This window comes from Gorilla gorilla, chromosome 15, assembly GCF_029281585.2.
Source record: "Gorilla gorilla gorilla isolate KB3781 chromosome 15, NHGRI_mGorGor1-v2.1_pri, whole genome shotgun sequence".
Taxonomy (NCBI): domain Eukaryota; kingdom Metazoa; phylum Chordata; class Mammalia; order Primates; family Hominidae; genus Gorilla; species Gorilla gorilla.
This window is the reverse complement of record NC_073239.2, coordinates 19,327,653-19,354,144: the sequence shown is the minus strand read 5'-3', so window position 1 is coordinate 19,354,144 and position 26,492 is coordinate 19,327,653. Positions and strand designations below refer to the sequence as shown.

Below are 26,492 nucleotides of genomic sequence, written 5' to 3'. Positions count from 1 at the left end.
GTCAAGTTAGACTGTTGTAGGCATAATTTAAAGTTTACAAAAGGTTGAAATTCTTTTGTCTAATTGTAAACCCCATATTAATGAGATATAATTTATAGTTCATCAGATATATTTCATATAACACCAACTATTATTTTAAGTTTTTATTTAAATCAGTGAAGTGTTATGTGTTGTACATACCACTAGTAAACCTTAGTACCTTCCCCAAAGTCATTTTAAATAGAAAATTAAAGCCATGTATAGCTGTTTCAAATCACCTCTTTTCTGAAAAGGCAAGTTGTCTGAGTTTTGTGTTGTTTTAAGTGACACAGTATGTGATATACTTACTGTAGACCTGAATTTCATTTTCTGAAAATTATTTTTGTTGATTCCTAATCTTTAACTAGATATTGAATGATCTAGCTTAGAAAATTATGGCAAATATTCCAAATTGGCACTTAACAGTGCATTAACATTCAAAGATCTAGTCTCATTTTCCAACACTCTGTATCAAGGATTTGCAAAGTAAGAACTTATGTTGAAATTCAGCCTGCTACCTGTTTTGTAAATAAAGTTTTATTGGGATACAACTACACTTGATCACTTATTGTGTATGGCTGCTTTTGTACTATGGAGGCAGAATTTAGTAGCTATGATAAGAGAGCATATGGTAAAGCCTAAAATAATTACTATTTGGCCATTTGCAGAAAAACTTGGCTGATCCCTACTCTATATAATCTACTTGAGACTAAATTATGACATAATCTATCTTTAATATCTTTTATATCCGTGATATTTCCTGAAACTTTTAAAAAAATACAAGTAGAGAAATACAAGTATCAACTTTTTGTCTTTCCAGACTCATGTTTGTATTGAAAGTTACTTGCATCTATGCAGATTTTCAGATCTTGAAGTAATCATTTTTTTATTTTAACTAATTATATATTTTTTTCCTGGCCATTTATCACTATAATTATATCAGTTATAAAGAATAATAACAAGATTGAGATCCAAATGCTAAGTGGCTGACTTAGCTCACTTACGTCCTGTGTGTCAGACCTAGCACAGTAGCCTTACCAAAAACATACTTGAAATTCACTTATCAGCAAAATGACAAGTCAGTATATATTATGTGCTTTTAGCAGCAATCACACAAATTATTTAAAGTCTGAATACTAAATTCATGTGCCAGGGATCTGGAATAGCCCTTGATAAGAACTTTTGATTCTGATTTTTTAAAAATGTTTAAATTATTAGTAGGGAATTTTAATATTAGACTAAATACAATTATCTTAAACCTTTCCTATTGAAAGCTGTTAATTTAAAACGTTTGAACTCTTCATCTTCCTCTCCTTAAAGTAATGCTTTACATTGCAATGCCTGAAGACAGCCTTAAATATTACATAGAAATTCCATACACATTTTTTGTGTGTGTTGATTATTTGGAATATACAGACTAGGTAACCTACTGTTATTTCCTTCCTGGTCATATAAAATTCTTTGAAACTAAAAATAGAGATTTATAACCTTGGTAACTAAATGTCTTTTGTTGTTGCAAAGGTTCCAGAGGAATCTAACAGTCAAATATTTCATTGTCCTGTATCTGTTCACATTTTAAATTATCAAGGTTAACAAGGTAATTGTGAAGTTTATAAGCATTTTAATTGGATTTTATTGGGTAGCAGCCATAATTAGATCTTACTTTGATTTTAGCTAAAAAGAATGGCAATAAAAGATAACATAAGATAAATATTTCTCACCACATATAACTTCCTTAGAAATCGTATTTAGCCAACCAATTACTGCTGGTTAAATGCCACTCATTTTCTTCAGATATTTTCACTATGATAGTAAATAAATGTAAGAATTTTATTATCTTATACTTTTCTGTTAGGTTTTTCAATTGAGATGAAAAGAAGTGTTTATCTTCACAATTCTTGTAGAGCAAACTTTTGTTAGGCAGCATCTTTGAAAATTGTTCATTTATTTTGAAGAAAAAAAGATAAGAGATGAAAGTAGTTACCCTTCTTGAAACGTAAACCTAGGTGGATGTTAGTTGTTTGAGATACACTGAATTATATATAACTTAAAATTACTGTACCTTCCTGTTAACTGATACTATTTATGTCTAGAAATAGCTCTTTAATATACGTGTATATATTTTTTCTGTTAAAATACTAAGTTCTAAAAGTACTACTTTTCCATGAGTGCAGTAATTTTATCCAGTTGTGAAGTTTGGAACCATTTTGTGGCATATTTATTAGGTGTCTTCTATTATCTTTGGCTAGTATCCTATTTTATGGTAAATGTCAAATCACAGAAGCACAGAAACGGGGAAAACTTGAGAAAACAGAAACTTGGGTATCTAAACTTTTTAGTATAATTTTAAAATAATTGAGATCCTTTCTAGAATCTATACCTTTTCACTAACACATATCACAAATTTTCTTTTAATTACTTTGAATGGTTGCCTAAATTATATTATAGACATTTTCTAGGTAATTTAAAACTACTTTCTTTACCTTTACTGCATTTCTTTAATTTCTCAACATCAGCAAACATTTCAGTAGCCACTACGACTCTTAAAAGACAAAATGCATTTCTGAGGGGAGCCAGTTTGTATTTTTTGTCTTTATGTTGAATAATTCTACATATATTATGAAGAAGAAAATAACAGTCATCTAAAAATTGTGGTCAGCCTTCCTATGCATTTGTTTCATAATAACAAATAGGTAACAGCAAGAGATTTTTACTTCAAATTTAGTGTAATTATTTGTCATTGCTTTTAAGGGAACATAGTTAAACTTTGTAATAAAAATACTAGCCTTGTTTTACTTATGATGGTGTCCAAAAAAAGAGAGGAAATACAGTTTCTGATAAAAATGGAAAGTCCAGGAATAAATATAATGATGAGAATGAGTGCTTTTATCACTGGGGAACTTTCTTCATCTAAGCACATATGAACAATTGATCCTTGTAGTCATATATAGCAGTAAACATTAATAACTTAACAGTCTGAAGTCAGTGCAGAAGATATGGAGCATTATTGAAAGATGGAGTCGAGCAGGTGGCACTTTAATATGTTCAGTGTCATGGTTGACTCTAAAGACTAGTCGAATGAAATTACTTGAGGTTCTAAAGATTTAAAAAGCGAACTCATTTTGCTGCACTAAGGAAATGCTACTGATCAGGCTTTCTGTGTCCCTTTTTTCTAGGCTAGAAAATATTAACCCTGAAGAAAATGACATGGTAAGCCATTCTCTGAGGAGATTTCTTGATGTCAGTCTTATATCTTAGAGGCTTAAGTTCAATTGAGTGGGTTTCAAGAACTAAGATGTGGGAAAAAGAAGAATTGACACACTAATAATGTACATCTTTGCTGCAATATGAAAATTCAATAACTTCACTCAGTCAATTTACAATTCACATGTGCCTATTAATTAAAACCCTATATTAAATAAAATATATTAAAACTTCATGTCTGACTAACATATAATGGTGTTGGTAGACATTACAGGAATTACTGAACAGAATAAACAATGCAGACACAGGGATAGCTATTCAGAAGAATGGAGCTATAATTGTGGATAGAATCTACAAGACCAAGGAATGTAAAATGAGAATAACTGCAGAAGAAATGAGTGCACTAATAGAAGAACGGGATGCTGCCTTGTCTAAGGTAACTCTGCATATATCTGTAAAAGCATATACTTACCATTTTCCTCTCTCTTTTTTTAACCATTAAAAACTGACTTTGGCCCAGATATTCTTAATTCACATTAATTTTTAGCACATAATTAATACCACAGTGATTAGCTATATTAAAATAATTATGTATTTTATTATACTACTGTTCAAAATATGAAACCTCATTTTAAATAAAATTTAATGCAGTCTCATTTCTTAATAAAATTAAACTTGTTTTATTACAGACTAACTTGTTATGGAAATTGTTATATTTTTTCAACTAATCACTTTTATATGGGACTTCTTACTTAAATTAGTTTTCTGAAGGCTGAGACTATGTCTATATTACTGTTTTATTCCCAGTGCCTAATTCAGTACCTTTTAGTAAACCTTGATTCATGGATCAAAATTATTCATGTATTTTTTCTGAATGCTACTTACACCTTCCTGTTCTACCTGAAACCTGATTACCTCCCTCAGGCCACTGCTTCCAGTGCAGTCCTTTCAACTAGTGGCTGTGCTCTCTCTCATACCAGTTATACCACTGGGCTTGGAGGCTTGTTTCTTGTTATTTTATTTATTTATTTATTTATTTATTTATTTATTTATTTAGTGTGTATGTGGAGATTTGGTATCACCTTGTTTCTCAGGCTGCTCTTGAACTCTTGGCCTCAAGTGATCCTCCTCCCTCGACCTCCCAAAGTGTTGGGATTACAGGCATGAGCCACCACACCTGGCCTTGTTAGTGTTTTCAGATCAATGTCTTTTTCACTCCCTAAATACCTCCAGCTCTGAAACTCATGCATCAGACTGTACCACCCAGTGCACACTATTGTTGTAGTCGTGTACACACTTCTATGTCACTTCTCTTGTTTTGTTAAAATTTTTGGGCCTATTCCAATATCTCTTTCTTCAGCCTACTCCTGTCATAATTCTTGGTGATGTAAATTCCTATGTAGATAATCCTTTCAAAAATTGCAGCCTCTTATTTCCTAAATTTCTCTACTTTAGTCATTGTGTGCTGCACACTGTATCTGCTATCTGCTCTGTGGTCATACTCTGTTCCTGGTCATTCTGAGTCTCAATGTCAAGCTTCCCGCTTTCTGACTACCAGCTGCTATCTTTCTAGCTCATTCATGCTAGAACTCTGACTCCAGCATTTTTTTTTTTTTTTTTTTAGACAGAGTCTTGGTCTGTCACCCAGGCTGGAGTGCAGTAGTGTGATCTTGGTTCACTGCAGTCTCTGCCTCCCAGGTTCAAGTGATTCTTCTGTCTCAGCCTCCTGAGTAGCTGGGACTACAGGTGTGCGCCACCAAGCCCAGCTAATTTTTTGGTATTTCTTGTAGAGATAGGGTTTTGCCATGTTGGCCAGGCTGGTCTTGAACTGCTGACCTCAAGTGATCCACCCACCTCGCCCTCCGAAAATGCTGGGATTACAGATGTGAGCCACCACGCCTGGCCTCAGCTTATTTCTATCAATCTTACTAACTCTTTTCTGTCCCTCAAACCCCTTATGTCCTTACTCCCCCACCCCAACACACACACATCTGGCTTAAATTCCATAGCCCATTATAATTATCGCCAACTTGCACATAATATACCCTCATTTCTCTTTGCCCTCTTCCTTTGTCCTACTCACCCAGCAAAATCAAAATCTAGTTAAATGAATCTCTCTATCTGTTTTGTGTCTTCACAGCTTTGTAAGGCAGGAGAAAATTCACACAAATTTACTGACTGTGCTTACCTTAAATCCATGACCAACTGTTAATATATTCAGTTAGGTTCTTAGTGTTGCCTGGCAACTTCTTGCCTTTTGCTTGTCTATTCACTCTCCCCTCTAGAGGACTATTTTATCTCTTCTTTCTCCTTAGTTATCTCACCTCTCCTCCCAGTTAAAAAGATAACTTCTGCATGCCCACATCCATTTCATCTACTAGCCTACCTGCATTTGCACCCATGTGCTCTGCCTTTTCTACTTTACTTTTTTCTAACTACATGCTTCTATTTAAAGACAATCTCTCTATTTCCATACTAGTTCACATCTTTTCTGGCCTTCACAAGGTAATCGCTTAACCACTTGTTCCTTTTCTCTCCTACTTCATAAAATGTTTGATATTAGTTCATTTCCATTGCTATCCAAAATGCCTTACCACCTCCCATGGAGGCTGAGTGGAAGTTTTGGTAAGTCTTGGCCTAGTTGTGGTTCACCCCTGTGTTTTGGATGAGGCCTCCCAAACTGAGAGCTGAGTATTTACAAGGGCCCAACTCCTGGACGATCCTGTATTCTAGTGTGTGTTTGTTTCCTTAGCACTGGAAGACTGTGGAAAACTCAAATATTTTTTCAGAGGTTTGAGGGCTTAGCTTTTTAACTTAAAGACCTGTAGAAGTTTGGAATTTGGCAAATGATTTGGTTCAGAAACAAGTCTCAAATCTCCATTTTGTCACTTCAGCCCTGAATAGCTGTCAAAAGCTTGGGTGGTTTCTCTGTCTTCCAGCAGGAGCTCTTTGCCTAGTTAAAGCCTGATTTCTCAGTGTTTTCCCCATACCTAGAATATGACACTCTCAGGGGGAAAAAATAACTGCAGATACTCCAGTCCTTCCTCTCCAGTTAACTCCTCTTCAGAATCTTAGACACTCAAGCCATTATTGCAGCAACAGCCCTCTGATACCTTTAGGCAGATGATTTTTGCATTAAATCTGGCTTTTCTTGTTCTTGAATGAAGCATTGGTTCACCACAAATGATTCCATGCTGTCTAGACATGGAAGTAAGTTAACTAAAATAATCACATAGAGCATAATTAAATTGACTGCCACTCATTCCCTCTTCCTATCTTTTCTCCCTCCACTGACTTTCATGGTATGAAAGGATAAATAAATAAGAAGTTAACATTTGGTAATATTTGCTGACAAGTTGTTATGTATAAATACCACCACACTATATTTATGGTTATGTTTTATGAGAAAGGAGTTGTTTAGTTATTTTAATTTGCTTATTTGCAAGCCCTCTGGCTCAATAAATACTCAATTTTTATGTTACAGTCATTGTATACTTACACTTTTGAATTATTGTCTTATATTTCTGAATGGAATCTTTTTTTAACTTTGATTTTTTTAAAATAAACTTGTTGGAATAGTTTTAGATTACAGAAAAGTTTCAAAAATAGTACAATATAGACAGTTCCCATATATTACCCAGTTTTGGTTTTCTTTAATTTTGTTATCTTAAATCATTGTGATATGTTTGTTAAAGTTAGGAAACCAACATTGGTACATTAGTATCAATTCAACTCTAGATGTTATTCAGAATTCACCAGTTTTCATTAGTGTCCTTATGTTCCATGATCCAATCCAGGGTAGCATATTGCATTTAATTGTCACGTCCTTCTAGTCTCTGGTCTGTGACAGCCTATTCATCTTTCCTTGTATTTTTTTCCTCCATAACCTCAATAATTTTGAAGGTACTGCTCACATATTTTATAGAATATCTAAATTTGGGTTTGTTTGTTTTTCTCATGATTAAAGTGAGATTTTGAGTTTTGGGAAAGAATACCACAGGGATTTTGCCTTAATTTAATTTAATTAACTTTTTACTTACTCTGAGAATGGATTCTTACTCTGTCACCCAGGCTGGAGTGCAGTGGCACTGTCTTGGCTCACTGCAACCTCTGCCTCCTGGGTTCAAGCGATTTTCTTCCCTAAACCTCACAAGTAGCTGATATTACAAGCGGGTGCCACCACACCTGGCTAATTTTTTGTACTTTTTTAGTAGAGATGGGGTTTCATCATGTTGGCCAAGGTGGTCTAGAACTCCTGACCCCAAATGATCTGCCCACCTTGGCCTCCCAAAGTGCTGGGATTACAGTTGTGAGCCACCTGCCCAGCCTTGATTTTAAAGCTATTATTTAGCATCAGACATTTTCTAATTATGTCTTCTGTATAGTGCTAGGAGAACTTTAGTCACATTCCATATAGATATTAAAAATTTCAGATTCAGTTATAATTTGTTGACTTTGATACACTTGATATCTTACTTTATTTTTCAAATCAAGTCAAAATCATTTATTTACTTTAATTGACCTAGTTAAAAATGTTATCTTTTTCGGATAAATCCTTATACTCTTTATTTATCCCAAATTGTTTTTTCATTTCTCTTCTATCTCAAACTGAGAGCCAAAAGCCTTAAAGTCTTTCATAGAATTAATTTAAAAATTATAATTAGCAATTGTTTGATCAAGGAATTATCTTACCAACCAGTCCTCTATTCTTTCTTTATCATTCTTTTGGCCAATTCACACTTCCCTATTTTATTCGAATTGTAGAAATATCTGGAATCAGAAGATAAAGCTGTAAACTTCCATTTCTTCACTATTCTCCTTTTCCAGGATCTTTCAGATTATTATTCTATATAAACAAAAAATTTAGAATTTTAATTGGAAAGATTTTTATAGAATTATAGAATTTTAAATTTCATAGGACCTTAGGAGCCATCTAGTTAAATTGTTCACCAAATTAAGGAATCTGATCTGTCACTAATTTTCACTTTAGTCAAATACCCATCTTCTCTTAATATCTAGCCATTGGTGTTAGAATTGGTCTCAGAACATTTGACAAATAAATCATATTGCATCAAATATATTCAAATATTTATCAGTAATGTCCTAAGTCATGAGGGCTAGGCTTAGAAGCACAATTGGACTCAGGTCACACATCAATAAGCAACAGAAAATTATTGAACTAGCCAGGATTGGTGATTTATTAGCTTTGAGGGCTGACTTTATTGGGAGATACAGTAATTCAAGTAATTATTCCTAGATATTCTGGCAAAATTAGGCTAGCTCTGGGCTATGTTTTACTTATAAGGGTATACATAAATGGGCAAGGCCTAGCACCTGGAGGCTTTGGGTCTTATTGGTATTTGTAGTTAGAAGGATAATATTGTAGAGCTCTTCATTGATTGGACCCTTGCTGGTACCTAAGTGAGGGGCCCAACCCCTGAGACCTGAATAAGTCAGGTATGAGAATGGGGGTAACTGTATGGACTTTATGGACTTTAACCACATGGACCACTCAAAACAGAAGGCAAAAGTCTTGTCATAGAGACTTAGAGTACAGCAGGTATAAAGGAAGAAAGTGGTAAATTCTTTATGTACATGTGTGTTTGGACTCTATTATAGGCGTAATGGAAAATATGCTATGACTCTTCAATGAATTTCATTGGCATCGACTGATGAGAATGGAGCTTTGATTATATTGCCAGGCTTGATTATAATTAGTTCAGAAACTATATGAAAAGGTGCATACAGGCTAAAAACTTCTAGGAGCAAAGCACAGCAAGGCAAAGCAGAAACTAGCACTGTTTCTGCTTTTCAGGTATTTTCGCATCCTTCAACCTTTCCTTGGGTTTCCTTCTACTTTTGTGTCTTCTAGGTGTTAGTTTCTTCTTGCCTGTTAAGGCCAAATCAGTGATCTTACATTTGTGTTTTCTGAACACTATACGGAGAATCTGAACCCATCACTATTTTCTAGAAATGAGTCATTCTATATATCTAAATTTATTATCACTCTTTTAATTTCTGTACTCTTGTTTCTTGGTTTTATTGTTGAAAATATTTCTAAGATATTTATATTGCTCCTTTAGATGAAATATAATGAGCACACCTTTTGTGATAATTTAGTGGCTTATTTTTTTATCAAATATTGTAATGAAAAGTACAGATCCAGAGATCTTTCATGTTCAACATTGATAGAAAACCCATGGAAGAATCAAGGGGTAATTAAAGAAATTCAGCTAAACATTTCACTGTTCAGATTCCTTTACCAATATAGGCTGCAAGCCTATACCAAGCACCAAGCTGAAGGAGTAAACTAAGTAAGAGGAAGACATGAATCCAATCTAGTGATGTAATGAAGAAAATTCTAGGAAGACTGCTGAAGAGTGCATGGAAAGTGCATTGGTCTGTTCTTTTTGACTCTTTCTGCCTTTAAGCCTGTTTTTCCCTCTTACTAGAACATACTTCCTCTCTGCTTGTTGCTCACTTGTCTGCATTATACTTCAAAGCCATTTTAAATATCATCTCTTCTGTAAAGATCACTCACATGAAGCAATATTGATAACTATGTCATTTGTGCCCATATTTTACCTTGTATCCTGTTACAGGCCTTTATCACACTGTATTACAGTTAATTGATTTTATGCCTGGCTTTCCTACTATCATGAACTTGCATGAAGATAGAAGCTGTTTATTTATTTGTGTCAATCACAGTCCCTTGGATGTGAAGTTACTTATTATGTTTGTGGAATTATTGAACTTGGCTATTTTAGATATTTCAAGATACATGAAACTAAAAGCATTTAGTGAAATATTATTCATTCATCCACATTTTATTGAGTACCTGTTATGTGCTGTGTGTTGGGAACTCAGCAATAATCCAGATATAAAAGGTTCTTACTCTTATGGAACTTACATTTTCATATGGAAATGTAGATAGTGAACAAACAAATAAATAAAGTACTTTCAGGTAGTGGTGTGATGAAAATAGTTAATGTATAGTGACAGCAGCTGGGGGGTGGGATTATCACTTTAAATAGGGTGATCAAGGCAGGCCTATTTTTCAAGATGAATTGTTGCTCTAAGACTTGAAGACTTGAAGAAGAGAAGTATCCAGCTGTGCAGAGAGCTATGGAAAGAGCATTCCATTAGAAAAGAAGAGATCAACAGTGCCCTGAGAGAGTGAACAAGCTTAGGTGTTTAAAGCATCAAATCAAATGTGCCAACCTTACATTTGATTGAAGTACAGTGAGCAAGGAAGATACTTATAAGTGATAAGGCAGAAGACATAGGCAGCAGACAAGTCTGTATGATCTTGGAGGTAATCGTCAGGAGCAGATATTGCATCTAAATGCAGAAGGGACTGAAAGAAAAAAGCTGTTGAGATAGTCTAAGCAAAAGATGAAAGTGATGGTGGTTCAGAGGAACAAGTGTAGATCAAGAAAAGTGGACAGATTTGGGAAATATTTTGAAAGTACGATAAGTAGGCCTTGAAGACAAATTGGATTTGGACATAAAGGAGCAGAAAGAATTAAGGCTAACTTCTGTATTTGACTTGAACACTGTGTTGGCTCTATCTGTTGTGATGGGGAAGTTTCTTTGGGGTGGGATCAACATATTTTGGGAGGGGTATTACATTCTCTTTTGGATATGGTATATTTGAGATTATTCTTAAAAATTCAAGGAGAATTTTGAGCAGTTACTTGGTTATTGCAGCCATTGGGATATGGATAAGTAAAACTGTGGGACTAGATGAAACTGGGGAAAGCTCACCAAAGAGAAGAGGGGCTAAGACCAAGTTGTGTGGTGTGTCAACATTTAGCAGTTGGGCAAAAGAGGAGGAGCCAGGAGAGGAGATTGGAAGGGAATGTTGAATGAGGTAGAAGGACATTGAAATGAGTGTGGTGTCAGGGAAGGCAAGAGGGGAAATTGTTTCTGTTTATTTAATGTTTTTTTTTTTGAGACCGAATCTTGCTCTGTTGCCCAAGCTGGCATGCAGTGGCGTGATATAAGCTCACCGCAACCTCTGCCTCCTGGGTTCAAGCAATTCTCTTGTCTCAGCCTCTCAAGTAGCTGGGATTACAGGCCTGCACCACCATGCCTGGCTAATTATTTTTTGTATTTTTAGTAGAAACGGGGTTTCATCATGTTGGCCAGGCTAGTCTTGAACTCCTGACCTCAGGTGATCCACCCACCTTGGGCTCCCAAAGTGCTGGGATTACAGGTGTGAGCCACCATGCCCAGCCAGAAATTGTTTCTGAAAGATGAGCGTAGTCAGTTCCCTTGAGTGGTGTGAATTCAAGCAAAGTGAAGATAGATTTGATCACATGGATGATGTTGAGGGCTTTGACAGGAGTTCCGTCCAGGACAGAGGCAACGTTGGAGTGTTTGAGGAGAAAATGGAAATAGAGGAAGTGCAGACAGTGAATACAACTTTGTTTCCCCCTCCTGTAATGTAGGCAGAAAAATTGGCATTAGATGGAGAGAGGGCTTATGGTATCTTGGGAGGTTTTTTTTTTTTTTCCTTTCTTTTTTTAATGGGATGTTCTAGCACATGTGGTTGTTGTATTGATAAAAATGAACCAGGAAAAAGGAAAAGTGATGTTTTCAGGGATAAAAAAGATAATTGCAGCCTGTAATCCCAGCACTTTAGGAGGGCAAGGCGGGTGGATGACCTGAATTCCGGAGTTTGAGGCCAGCCTGGCCAACATGGTGAAACCTTGTCTCTACTGAAAAATACAAAAATTAGCTGGGCGCAGTGGCAGGCACCTATAATCCCAGCTACTTGGGAGGCTGAGGCAGGAGAATCGCTTGAACCCGGGAGGCGGAGGTTGCAGTGAGCCGAGATTGTGTCATTGCACTCCAGCCTGGGAGACAGAGCAAGACTCCATCTAAACAAACAAACAAACAAACAAACAAAAAAAGATAATTGCAGTACCAAGTCCTGGAGTAGATGAGTAAATTGATAGGAAATAGGTTCTAGAACATAAGTATAAGAATTGGCTTTTGTTAGGAACAGGGAAACTACTTTCATTTTAACAGATGTATGCAAAGAATTTGGATAGATACAGATGCTGGCAAGTTGATAAATTTAGTAAAGGGAAGTTGGGGGTGCAGTGTCATTCTCTATTAAAATGTTAGATTAATTTAGATTTTCAGTGGATTAGTGGATGGTGCTGAAGATTTAAAATGTGGAGACAGTTTGAAATCATTGTCTTTGTTTCTACATAAATGAACGTAACTAGAGGAATGTAGGATTGCCAGGCAGAGCTGAATGCACATTTAAGAATTAGGGTAGTTAAATTTTTAAAAACGTGTCAGGGAAGTTGTGTGATTTCTTTTAGCAGTATTCCAATCTCGAGTGTGGTGTGAATAGTGTGGTGTAGTAGATATTTGATTTTAACTAAGACTGAGATTTTAATGGGTGAGGGACCAGAGAGTTATTACAGCAATGAATTCCAGACTCTCCCTCACCGTGGACTCTCCCTTATGTAAAGAGGAAGAGGAGTGATGAGGCACATAGAAAGAAACTGAGGAGAGTGTGGTATCACAGAAGGCAAGGTCCCGGATAGTAAAAAACTGGTAAGTCCATGTATTAGAATTCTTGGTTTGTCAAGTAATTGTGCTATAGTGATTTGCAGTCAAGAGAAAAAGGCACTAGAAATAAAGATTTTGAATATATTGCAATTATTAGGGTTAGTGATTTCCAGATATTTTTCTGTGTAATTTTTATGTGGTTGTATAGGAAAAAAACCCTAAATGATACATATTTTATCACACAGTCAGTAAGCCTGATTCAGAAGTGGTTAAAAAGAGGAAGCATATCTAAGGAAAAGTATGAATAATTTAAAACTTGCAAACAATTTCCTCCTTGTTGTAACAAGTATAGAAATTAAGGTCTGAGAAGATAATATAATGACACATATTTCAAGATTCAGAAATGGGTGCTAGAACTTTCCTAGCCTGGTTATGAATTCCTCATTTGGCATCTGCATGACCAGCAGTCACTGTGATAAAGCAGATTGAGATTAGGGAGTGCAGCATAAGCTAACAAACCCACTTGATGAGCATACCTAGAATCCTGGTCAATGATGTAACCTTCAAGGTTATCTTTTCACTTTAGCAGAGGAAATAATCAAATATCCTAGTGTCTTAACCTCTCCTTTTTTAGTGTTGCCTTTACTTTGTGCTTCTTATAATTAGCATAGTGTCTAGCATGTAATAGATACAAAATAATGATGTTTAAAATATTAGAAATTTGACAAAAAGGTTATACTCGAAAGGAAAATAAAGCATAACATTTAGAGTTTCATTTTTCAGGAAAAGTAGAGAGCATATTTGATATTCTTAATTACAGTGGCTATAAGATTTTCATTAATTTTTTCCCTTGTCAGTTTGTTAATTTGCTTTCCTATCATACAATTATTTGCTTATGCATGTTTTTCAGTCAGTCTTGCTAAAATATATTGTTGATAGTTCATCTGTTGTAATTACTTCTTATTGTGAAATTTTTACAACTTCTTGAAAGTATATATAACTTTAGAAAGTACAGATAAGCAAAAAGAAGGAAAAAATTGCCCCCAAGCTCACTTCCTAGAAAGTTATATGTAGATTGTCTTTTTTCAATACGTATTGTATTGTATATACTACTTTGTAGCCTGATTTTTCACATTGATTTGACATTTTGTTAGACATTCTCATAATTTTACTTCATTTTATTTATTTATTTATTTATTTATTTATTTATTTAGTTAGTTAGTTAGTTAGTTAAGACAGAGTCTCATTCTGTTACCCAGGCTGGAATACAGTGGTGTGATCATGGCTGTGGTTCAGCTCACTGCAGCCTTGACGTCCCAGGCTCAGGTGATCCTCCAACCTCAGCCTCCAACGAGTTGGGACAACAGACACACACTACCACGCTAGAGTTTTTGTATTTTTTTGTAGAGATGGGGTTTCACCATGTTGCCCAGGCTGGTCTTGAACTCCTGGGCTCAAGCGATCTACCTGCTTCTGCCTTCCAAAGTGCTGAGATTACAGGCATGAGTCACTGCACCTGGTCTCATGCTTTGATAATGTGGACATGTTAAGATTTGTTTAACTCACCTGCCATTGAGAGTTTTGAGAATGGGAACATTTTTGTAACTAAATTTTTATGTACATCCATGTTTCTTTCTTCAAGGAAAATTCCCAGGAATGAAAAGGACGGACCAAAGAATACAAACATTTAAAAATAAATATATATTTCTAAATAGCCTTCTTAGAAAAATTGTACCTAGAGATGTTATTTGAAATTTCATTTGGGGACTTTAAGCAGATAAAATGCTAAGAAATGTAGACTTAATTCTCTAGGCAATGTGAAACTTGCAGTTTTTGAGTTTTCTGATAATGCAGAAAGTGCTACTCTTGAGGAAGATTTCTGGGCAAGACTTTATCAAGTGCCTTGAGTAATATGAATATAAGTCTGAGGAGACCAATGATTATGGGAACCTATTATAATTGAGGCAAGAGGTGATGAGGTTCTAAACAAGAAAAACAAGGAGAGGAATAGATTTGAAAGCTATGGAAGCTTCTATTTTTGTAAATGAGGGTATAACTTGAAGGGAAGTAATCTCAAGTGAAGGATTTGATGAATTTTTATATATGTGTGTTCCCTTGAAAGCAGCATCCCGATCAAGATATGGAACACTGCTAGTACTCCAGGAGGCTCTTTCTTGTCTCTTCCCAGTCAGAATTTCTCACCAAAGATAATCACTCCTCTTACTTCTGTCTCCATGGGTCATTTTGCAAGTTTTAAAACTTCATATAAAAGGAATCATATGTTATATACTCCTTGTGTCTAATTTCTGTCACCCAGTGTTACTACTGTATGTTGATCTGTATTGTTAATAATTATTAATAATGTGTCTTTTTCATTGTGGTGTGATGTTCCCTTGTGTGAATATGCCATGATTTATTTGCATATTAAACATGTTAAACAGATGACAGAAATTTAGATTGTTTTCATTTTTAACCTGTTATGCATGAAGTATTATAGAGATTCTTGAACATATCTTTTGGCGGGCCGAAGCATTTATTTATTTTGATACATATACAGGCACATACAAAAGAAAAGAATAGTTGAGTCATAGGTTTAGCTTTATTAGGTAATGCCAAATGTTTTTCCAAAGTTGTGCCAGTTTACAGCAGCAATGTGAGTTGTTCCAGTTGTGATTTTACTGATTTTAATGTCAATCATTCTGATGGGTGTATAGTCATATTTCATTGTTGATTTATTTTGTATTTTGTGTTTCCCTAATGACTAATGATGTTAGTAGCTTTTAATATGTTTTTGGACCATTTTGATATCTTCTTTTGTGAAATATCTCTTCGAGGCTATTGTCCATTATTAAATTTCGTTGTTTTTCTTGTTGATTTATGTAATTTATATATATTTATACAGTCTGTGGCTTGCATTTTTATTCTCTTAATGCTGTCTTTTGATGGCAATAATTCTTAATTTTAATGTAGTCTAATTTATCATTTTTTTCTCCTTATGGTTAATGCATTTTGTATCCTGTTTCAGAAACCCTTGCCATTCCCATAGCACTGAACATGTTCTACTGTACTTTCTTCTAGAAGCTTGATTATTTTAGCTTTCACATTTAGGTCCTGATCAGTTTCAAAATACTTTTTATATTGTCAAAGTCATTTATTTTCTTCACATAGATGCCTAGTCAACTTGTCTCAGCATCATGCAATTAATGAATTGTGTCTCCCCATCCTCCCAACAACGAATTGCAGTAGAGCCCATGTAATGACTTAGGTTATTGTGTGGATCTGTTTCTGGACTCTGTTCTGTTCCGTTTTTGTAGGTTTTTATCCCTGCAATAATACTCCATGGTCTTAATTTCTGTAGCATTATAGTAAGTCTTAATTTGTGATAGTGTAAGGATCCAGCTGTCAAATGTTCTTCAGTATTTCTGCAGCTATTCTCAGTTCTTCATTCAGCTTGTTATGCTTCAAGCTGGTAGTATTTAATGGGGATTGCATGGCCTCTAAAGAACAGTTATAGCAAGATTGGCATCTTAGCACTATTGAGTCTTCCAAATGATTGATCTTTTCATGAAAATGATTACTTTTTTCTTTATATACTGCTTTGCATCCCATAAATTTTTGATATGCCATTTCTCATTATTGTATATGTGTCTCATTATTATATATGTTGAAATATTTTTTAGTTTCTAATTTTGTTTTCTTCTTTGACCCATGAATTATTTAAAAATATGTTGCTTAATATTAAAACATTAGGAAATTCTGAGGCTATCTTTCTGTCACTGAGCTGGAATTTAATTCCCTGGTGGTGAGAAAATATAAGCTATACTATTTCAATCCTTAGAAATTTTTTGATACTTGCCCTGTGACCCTAAATAGGCCCTGTTTCTTAGACAATTCATGAAGTTTGTATATTCTGTAGTTATTGAGTGTAGTATTGTCTCCGTATGTTATTTAGACCAAATAGGTTAATCATGTTGTCCAGTTGTTGTGCATAGATGTATTGTTCGTATGTTGTGTCAGTTATCAAGAGAGGTGTTTAAAGTATTCAGTGATTATGATTAATTTTTCTCCTTTTAATTCTGTGAATTTTCATTTTATTTATTTTGAAGCCATTTTATTATGTACTAAGGTCTTTATGATTACTGTATCTTCCTATAGAATAGACTTTTATCATTATGAAATGCCCACTTTTATTTCTGGTAATACTTTTTGCCTTAATGTCTACTTATATATCTGAATGTTATATCCTTTTCCATCCTTTTCCAAGTTCAGACTTGACCCCAACATCTTATTATGAGAAATTTTAAACATATGGAAAATTTGTATGAATTTTACATATGGAAAATTTTTATAGATACCACTTGGAATCTATTATTATATTTTGCTAAACTTGATTTATCACATTATCTAGGTATTTATTAGGCATCCCTCTGTCCATCAATTCATCTCACTTATGATGCATTCATGTAAATGCAGGCATCAATATATTGGCTTCTAAATCCTTCAGCATAGTATATCATTAGATGGAATTCTGTATTATTGCAGTTATTTTGTTTTTATTTAAAAGTTATGCACATTGAAATATAGAAAACTAAGTGCACATTCTCTACGTCTGACAAGTGCATACAACTGTATAGTTACCACCACGATCAAGATGCAGAACATTACTACAGTGTTACCCCAGAGTTTCCTCATGCCCTATCCAATCAATTCATGTTCCCACCTCTCAACAGCAATCACTGATCTGATATTTTTATATCACTCTTTAGTTTTATCTTTTTGAGAAAGTCATGTTTGACATCACAATATATCTAAGATGACCACATTTATTTGTTTTACTCTGTTCTTATATAGATAAGAAAGGTATCTTTTTTTTAAACTTGTACTTTGCTCAGGAGGATTGATTTTTTTTAATATTTTTATTTTGTGAAGTAGACCTAGATTTTCTTTCTTTAAAAATATTTACTCATTTATTCATTTATTTTTTCCACATCCTCTCCAGCATCTGTTGTTTTCTGACTTTTTAATGATTGCCATTCTAACTGGCATGAGGTGGTATCTGACTGTGGTTTTGATTTGCATTTCTCTAATGACCAGTGATGATGAGCTTTTTTTCATGTATTTCTTGGCTGCATAAATATCTTCTTTTGAAAAGTGTCTGTTCATATCCTTTGCCCACTTTTTGATGGGGTTGTTTGTTTTTTCTTGTAAATGTGTTTAAGTTCCTTGTAGATTCTGAATATTAGACCTTTGTCAGATAGATAGATTGCAAATTTTTCTCTCATTCTGTAGGTTGCCTGTTTATTGTGATGATAGTTTTTTTTTGCTGTGCAGAAGCTCTTTAGTTTAATTAGATCCCATTTATCAATTTTGGCTCTTGTTGCCATTGCTTTTGGTGTTTTAGTCATGAAGTCTTTGCCCATGCCTATGTTCTGAATGGTATTGCCTAGGTTTTCTTCTTGGATTTTTATGGTTTTAGGTCTTATGTTTAAATCTTTAATCCATCTTGAGTTAATTTTTATATAAGGTGTAAAGAAGGGATCCAGTTTCAGTTTTCTGCATATGGCTAGCCAGTTTTCCCAACACCATTTATTATATAGGGAATCCTTTCCCCCTTGCTTGTTTTTGTCAGGTTTGTCAAAGATCAGATGGTTGTAGATGTATGGTGTTATTTCTGAGGCCTCTGTTCTGTTCCATTGGTCTATATATATATGTTTTGGTACCAGTACCATGCTGTTTTGGTTACTGTAGCCTTGTAGTATAGTTTGAAGTCAGGTAGTGTGATGCCTCCAGCTTTGTTCTTTTTGCTTAGGATTGTCTTGGCTGTACGGGGTTTTTTTTGGTTCCATATGAAATTTTAAGTAGTTAAGTGTATTAGAGATTTTTATGAGTGCTTTTGTTATTTTGGTTTTAACAATCATTGAAAATTCAGAGAGTTTTTCACTGTTAATCTTTACTTTTTATTTGCTCACAATTTTGATTTCAGATAAAATTTACATGCACAAATGAAATACATAAATATTAAACCGGCAATTTGATGACTTTTGACAAATTCATACACCCATGTAACCACATCCTTTTAAAGGTATACACATTTCCATAGCCTTAGAAAGTTCCCTCATTTATATTTCCTTCTATCAATCATCTCTGCCTCACCCAAACAACTTTTCTGATTTTTTTAAATTACAGATTTGTTTTGCTTCTTCTAGAATTTTATATAAGTGGTATTGTGTAATGTCAGCAAGATATTTGTGATATTTTCCTATCAGTAATCTTGTTTCTTTTATTGATAAGTAATACTTCATTGTTTAATATTACATTTGTTGTTCATTCACCTATTGGTGGACATTTGGATTTGTCCAGTTTTTATCTATTATGATTAAGACTGCCATGAGAATTCTTGTATAGGTCTTTTTGTGGACATACATTTTTATTTTCTTGGTTAGACACCTAAGAGTGGAATTGCTGGATTATAAGATAGGGATGTATTTATTTTTAAAAGACATCAGCACAGTTTATGTGGAAGTGACTGTATTATTTTACATTCTCAGCAGCAATTTACTGAAGTTCTGGTTGCTCTGCATACTAATCAACACTTGTTATTGTCACTGTCTTTAATTGTAGCTATTTTAGTAGGCATGCATTGGTATATCATTGTGATTTTAATTTGCACCTCCCAGTGACTAATGCTGTTGTGAACTTTTTCAGATACTTATTGGCCATTCATATATTTTCTTTATTGAAACATCTGTTTATGTATTTTGCCCAATTTTATTTTGGATGATTTGACTTTTTATTACTGATTTGTGGTTCTGGATGTGGTTCTGATTGATTCTGGATGAAGTCCGTTGTCAGATACGTGTATTAAAATATTTTCTCCCAGTTTTTGCTTGCTTATTTATTTTCTTAATACCATCTTTTGACGGGAAGAAGTTTTAAATTTTGATGACATCTAATTTATCAGTATTTTAGTTGTCTTGTTTAAGGAATCTTTCCTCATTTCAAGATTGCAAAGCTGACAGCTTGTTTTCCTCTACCGGCTTTAATGTTTTAGTTTTCACTTTTAGTCTGTGATTTATTTTGAGTTACTTATCATGTATGGTAAGATAAAGATTGAAGTTCGTTTTTTTAAACAGGTGAATATCCAGTTGTTTCAGCATTATTTGTTGAGAGATGATTTTCCCCCATTAAGTGGCTTTCATGCCATTGAAACAAATTAATCGACCATGTAAGTGTGTGTCTGTTTATGGATGTGCTATTCTCTTCTAATGATCTATTTATCTGTCTTTATGCTAATGTCACACTGCATTAATTACTGTAAATTTCTAAGACAACCATTGAAAGTCCTCCAACTTGTTCTTTTGTAAGGTTGTTTTGGTTATTCTAGGTTCTTTGCATTTTCCTATAATCGTTAAGAGTCAGATTTTTAATTTCTACAAAACACCTGATAGGCTTATGATTGGCATTGTGTTGAATCTATAGATCATTGGAACAGAGGGAGACTGACACCTTAAGAATTTTTAGTTTTTCAATCCATGATATATATCTCCATTTATTTCACTTATCACAATCTGCTCCAAATTAATAATGCGCTACATGGTTTAAATTGTAATAATCTTTAAACAGCAAAATTCCATTTACCCTCGTCTTTTTGATATGTTGACATATATTTTATATTCATTTTACTTCAAATAAAACAATTTCCTTCAAAGAAATTAGGAGAAGCAAAAATATACTCTTTTATCTACAAATTTATTTTAAATTCACTTTATTTCTTTATGTAGGAATTTCAATTTTGTTATTTTCCTTAACTTAAATAACTACCTTTTAGCATTTTATTTTTCTTTCCTTCTTCCTCCCTCCCTTTCTTTCCTTTTCTTTCTTTCCTTCCTTTCTTTTTTCCTTTTTCTCCTCTACCTCCTCTTCCTTTCTTTTTCTTCTTCCTTCTCTTTTTCTCCTTCTTATTCTCTCTGTTTTTTCTAATATTGTATATATCTCCTGTTGTTGAATTCAGTTCTCATTTATATGAATGTCTTCATTTTACTCTCATTTTTGAAGGATATTTTCACTAGATATGAATAGATATATGACATGAATATAAGGGACACCCTAGGGGATCTTCTGTATTCAACATATATTCCTCCTTACCCCCATTGGATAGTGGCAACCCAGTTTCCTCTTGGTAGTGAGGATCTGTGATCCCAGCCAGTATAGCAGCCTCCTTCCTCACTTGTTGATTCAAAGGCATGAGGAATTCCAGGTGATAATTTCAACTTCCAGACAAGTGATATCCATGTTATGTCCTCCCGCGAAAGCTTTTCTCCATTTGGAACTAAGATGCTTGAATTAACAGCATCTTAATTTGCAGAGATAGGAAGCAAATATTTTGCTAGTGGATCACTAGGGGTAAAAGTGAATGGAGTCATTCCTATTTTTATCCCTTAATTCTTGGGCCCATGAATCCTGGCTATGGATAAAAAAGCATTGTATAATAGACTCTGATACAGAGTACATATGTTATTTTGGAGAATCTTACCCAGCCCCTCAAGGGACTGCCACTTAGCTGGCACTGTAACCAAGTCTTCAAAAGACCATTTTGCCATTCTGTCAAGCTAGCTGCTTCAGGATGATGGGGGACATGGTAAGACTAATGAATTCCTTGAGCACAGGCTCACTGCTCATGTGTGCTTCCCTGTCAAGTGAGTTCTTGAATCAGAAGCAATGCTCTGTGGGATACCATGGTGGTAGATAAAGGCATTCTGTAAGTTCACAGACAGTTGTTTTTTTTTTTTGGCAGAAGCATTGTGTGTAGGGAAGGCAGATCCATATCCAGAGGAAGTGTCTATTCCAATAAGAAGAGAGCACAATCCTTTCTGTAATGGAAATGGTCCAGTGTAATCACCCTTCCATTATTCCCCTGGTAGATTGCTCAGGGAATGGTGCCATGTTGGGAGCTCAGTGCTGGTCTGTACTGCTGGCAGACTGCGGACTCAGCAGTGTCTGTAGCCAGATCAACATTGGTGAGTGGAAATCCATGTTGCCAAGCCATTGCAGAACTTCCATGCCTGCCATCATGTTTACTGCGTTCATGAGCTCATTGAGGAGTGATAGGAATGTCTGGGGAAACAGGCTGACTGGTATCCACAAAATGGATCATCCTGTCCACTTGATTATTAAAGCCCTCCTCTGCTATGGTCACCTTTTGGTGAGCACTCACGTGAAACACAAATACTCAGTGTTCACATGTGAATGCTTTATCTTGAAATGTAAATTATCTTTAAGATAATCTTGGTAATTAATATAAAGGACTAATTCTAAGGAAGAGCAGAAAATGAAAAAAAAGCTATGAGTGTAGCTAGAGACAATTCTTGATTTGGCAAAGACTTAGAGGAGGCAGGGAGAAATGAACTCAGACAAGAGTAATAACCAATAAATATATAGCTGTATTTAGAAGTGAAGAGAGATGAAGTCAGAGAAGTTTATGCTTAATCCCTTATTTCTTATTGGATGTACTTTATTTGTTGAGCCTAGGAGATAGAAGGTTGGATTTAGGGTCTTGAGGTCAGTAAAACTGTGCAGTGTGTGGAAGAAATCCAGGTAAGAAAATGAAATGGATTAGCATGCAGTATCCCACATGAGGTTGGAAATAATAAAATTCAAAGTCTTTTTTTTTTTTTGAGACAGGTTCGTGCTCTGTTGCCCAGGCTTGAGTGCTGTGGCACAATCATGGCCCACTGCAGCCTCAATCTCCTAGGCTCAAGGGATCCTCTTGCCTCAGCTTCCCAAGTAGCTAGGACTACAGGTGCATGCCACCACACCCGGCTACTTTTTAATTTTTTTGTAGAGACAGAGTCTCCTTATGTTGCCCAAGCTGGTCTCGAACTGGGCTTAAGTGACCCTCCCACCTCAGCCTTCCAAAGTGCCAGGATTACAGGCGTGAGCCATTGTGCCTGGCTAATTCAAGCAGTCTTTAGCTGACAGTGAAAGTGGAGAAAAATATATGTTTGCCTTCTATTATAATGGGTTTATCCTGGGTTGAAGTTGACAGGGTCTCTAGTGTAAGGAATTTGAAGGTGCTTGGGACAGTGTTACCAAAATAGTGAACCAGATGGTCTAGCACAGACAAAAAATAATCCTTTTTAAAAGAAACTATTATTTTGCTCTTCTTAAAGAGTATTTTTAATAAGAAGGCAGAAGAATAGAAAGTTGTGATCTAAGAGCAAGAATTTTGAATTAAGGATTAAAGAGACCTAAGAGCAAGATACAGTACTCGTGAACATTGTTTGAAGGTAAATTTCATTAGAAAAAAAAATGGGTTAAATGTGAGATTAGAGTGTTGTTTGGGTGACCATTGCTTTTGTCTAAAATTTTTGCAGAAAATTTTCTGTTTTCTTTTTTTTTGAGACAGAGTTTCGCTCTTGTTGCCCAGGCTGGAGTGCAATGATGCAATCTCTGCTCACTGCAACCTCCACCCCACAAGTTCAATCAATTCTTCTGCCCCAGCCTCCCGAGTAGCTGGGATTACAGGTGCCCACCACCATGCCCAGCTAATTTTTTTGTATTTTTAGTAGAGATGGGGTTTCACCATGTTGGCCAGGCTGGTCTTGAACTCCTGACCTCGGGCGATCCATCCGCCTCAGCCTCTCAAAGTGCTGGGATTACAGGCATAAGCCACCATACCCAGCCCAGAAAATTTTCCATTAAAATATGGGAAAGTAACCTTGGTGGTCAGTAGTTCACAGTGTCACAGATGAGAAGCTAATCATCCAAATCAGTCAAACTAGCTGTGGTGAGGGACCATTTTTTAAGTTTTTTTCAAAGCTTCTTAAAAGTTTTATTATATGTTACTACTTTTGTAACATATAATAAAAATGAATTGCCAAAAAATGAAATTTAAAAAAATATGCAAAATTCAAACATATAGTTTTTAAATTATTGGCTTTAACAGCCATAAATTTCTTGTCAGATTACCATAAAATGTTTAATTGCTAACTCTGAATTCTAGTACTAGCTTCATGTCAGTAACAGACAGTTTTGGAGTAGTGCTTGTCCCTGGATCACACTTTGAGGAGCACTGCTCTAAATGAGATAGCAAAAACTTCAAAAATGACAGCATTATTTAATGAAGTATTAGCGGACTGGAAATAGCAGTTGGGAACCAGGAAAATCCAAGTCCTTTTCTCCTGCATCTGAAGTAACAGTATGTGAGAGAAGGAGCATGCTCAGTTACAGAGGGTTCAGAGAGAAGTGTCACTGGAAGTGGGGCAGTTTTGTATTGAGCTGAGGAAATAAAGGGATTAGGCTTCAGAATATATAGAATGATCTTGGCAGTGAAAAATTACTTCCAAAGGCCAGAGATGATGAAAGTACAAAGAGAGCGGGCAGGTAAGGGAAAGAGCTAAGTCATAGGAAAATTATACTTTGTTTTTTTTTTATTATACTTTAAGTTTTAGGGTACAAAATTATAGTTTTAAAATACTAGTTGACTTTAGGGAGTTGAATGATAGACTGTTTTCACTAAGATTGCTCTTAAGTTAATCACCACTCAATAGTTTGAATGATGATCCTGGACTTACATATACACATCCATAAAACAACTTTAAGAACATTAAAAAAAAAAAGAATGCGGGTAAATGATTGACTTCATTAAAAACTAGAAAGTGTCCTGAGAACTGTCTGAGGTCTCTAAAGCTTTTGCTACAGTAGTTGGTTAATCAGTACACAAATATTTACTTGCTTCCTGTAGATAACACTAGTTATCATACTTACATGTTCAGAAATAATTTGAGTCTGAAGTCTTAATGAGAATGACTTTTTATACAGTATTCAACTTGTTGATACTTTGATTTGTCATACGAACTTTTAGTTTTAGCCTTGTTGTAATCTTAGAAGTTAGAGTTGCTTCTGTTAGGATTTAACAATGTTTGGGCAGCACACATTATACAAGAAAATTAAGAATGAGCACTTAAGTAATTGACAGCTCTGTTGAGATTACAACATTTATAATGGCAAATAAAGTTTGCAAACCAAGAGGAAGCACTTGTGATTCCAGGAATATAATAACTGAAAAAGAGCTTAATAAACTATTAAACTGTGGCTATCATCCAGTAAACACTAATACTCTTTCCTGAACTCTGCTTTGTGTTTTAAAATAGTATAAGAAACATCTCTGTCCTTTTATGCAATAACTGCCAACTTAACATTTAGGTTATACTGTTGTTTGTTTATGGATTTTGAGAAAATACATTGAGGTTTACTTAAGAACCAACTCATTACAATGGTATTATTTACTGAATTTTATTTTCCTGATCATTAGCTAACTACAGAGTTCAGCATTACAAGGTTATAACTGTACAAAAAGGATCAAAATACCACATCCTAGTAGTTGTATTAGCCAGAGAAGTAAAGTCATCATCTTAGAAATAAATGCTTTTGCAGCACTGAAGAGATTATAAAAAAGGAATAAGCCAAATCAGACCTTTTATGTGGTAATTTTATAATTATCTTTATTTTAGTCATTTTAGCAATAAAATATTGTTCTACATTTTAATTACATTCTGATTATTCATATTAAACTATAGAAATGCAATACTTTTCTGGTATAATTCTTATCAAAACAAAATTCAGAACGGTTCTTGAATTTTTACATTTATTATTGACTTTGAAGAGGAAGTGTTGTTAGTGAATTGTAACTTTTAATTCAGCTACTATAATTGTAATCTCAAATCCATTTAGTCTCCAAAGAGGTTTTAGGTAAATATTCTAAACACCTGGAAGCTAGGAAAATACCAACATAGTGTTCTTAAATTTTATACAAACATAATTCTAATTTAACTTTAATGTATTAAGTATAGTTATGATTCCATATAATTAACAGTCCTCAATATAATTAACAGTTCATACATTAAATATGAGATATAATAGCCTTTATGTTTGGATTACCATTTCCTCTTGTTAAACCCAATGGCTATCCCAGCAGGTTGAGATCTTGAGAAGCCGTGGGTGTGATAAAAGGGCTGTTATCAGAACATCAGATACTTCTAAAGTTAAGAGACTGTGTAGCTTTTGTTTTTGTGTCCTCTTCATTTTTTTTTTTTGCAACCTGTTTAGATTACTTCCTCAGACTTATCATTCTACCCTATCCTTCTTTTACCACTAGAATACACAGAGTACACAGCCAGAAAATTAGAATGCCAGGAGGAGAGATCAGAGAGGGATGGGTTAAACAGACAAGTGATAAATTAGTTTTTGTGACTTTTGTGTTCAGGAGAGTATTTGTTGTATCTAAAGGGCTAAAGTGGAGCAGACATCTGGGATATATTGAATATTTACCTTTTTTAGTTCCTTATGTCAAAAATGAGTGGGTTGTAAATGTGTGGATTTATTTCTGGGTTTTCAGTTTTGTTCCATTGGTCTATGTGTTTGGTTTTGTTTTGTTTTTTAGTCTATCCTGTGGTTCCATACGTATCTGTTTTATGCCAGTTACCATGCTGTTTTGATTACCGTAGCTTTGTAGCATAATTTGAAGTCAGGTCATATAATGCCTGAAGCTTTATTCTTTGTTTTTCAAGATTGCTTTGACTACTCTTGGAATCTGCTTTGACTACTCTTGGAATCTTGTGACTCCATATCAATTTTAGGCTTATTTTTTATGTTTCTGTGAAGAATGTCATTGGTGTTTTGATGGGGATTGCATTGAATCTGTAGGTTGCTTTGAGTAGTATGGATATTTTAACAATATT

The 26,492-nt window shown here is 34.6% G+C and overlaps 1 protein-coding gene and 1 long non-coding RNA gene across 29 annotated transcripts in view; one reads left to right on the top strand and one right to left on the bottom strand.

Annotated features, from left to right (window-relative positions):
* Positions 1-5,463, bottom strand: part of LOC129526519 (uncharacterized) — a 43,138-nt gene extending 37,675 nt beyond the window's left edge. The window contains exon 1 of the long non-coding RNA XR_008671178.1: positions 5,411-5,463. This is a non-coding gene — a long non-coding RNA (uncharacterized lncRNA). The remainder of the gene's footprint in view (positions 1-5,410) is intronic.
* Positions 1-26,492, top strand: part of MIPOL1 (mirror-image polydactyly 1) — a 363,261-nt gene that overhangs the window by 106,441 nt on the left and 230,328 nt on the right. For all 28 annotated transcript variants that reach the window (XR_002008607.4, XM_019039995.4, XM_019040000.4 and 25 more), the window contains 2 exons: positions 3,195-3,228; positions 3,488-3,658. Coding sequence is in view for 27 of the 28 variants with exons in the window: in XM_019039995.4 (XP_018895540.4) it covers positions 3,195-3,228; positions 3,488-3,658 (205 nt within the window). In the remaining variant the exon portion in view is untranslated. The remainder of the gene's footprint in view (positions 1-3,194; positions 3,229-3,487; positions 3,659-26,492) is intronic.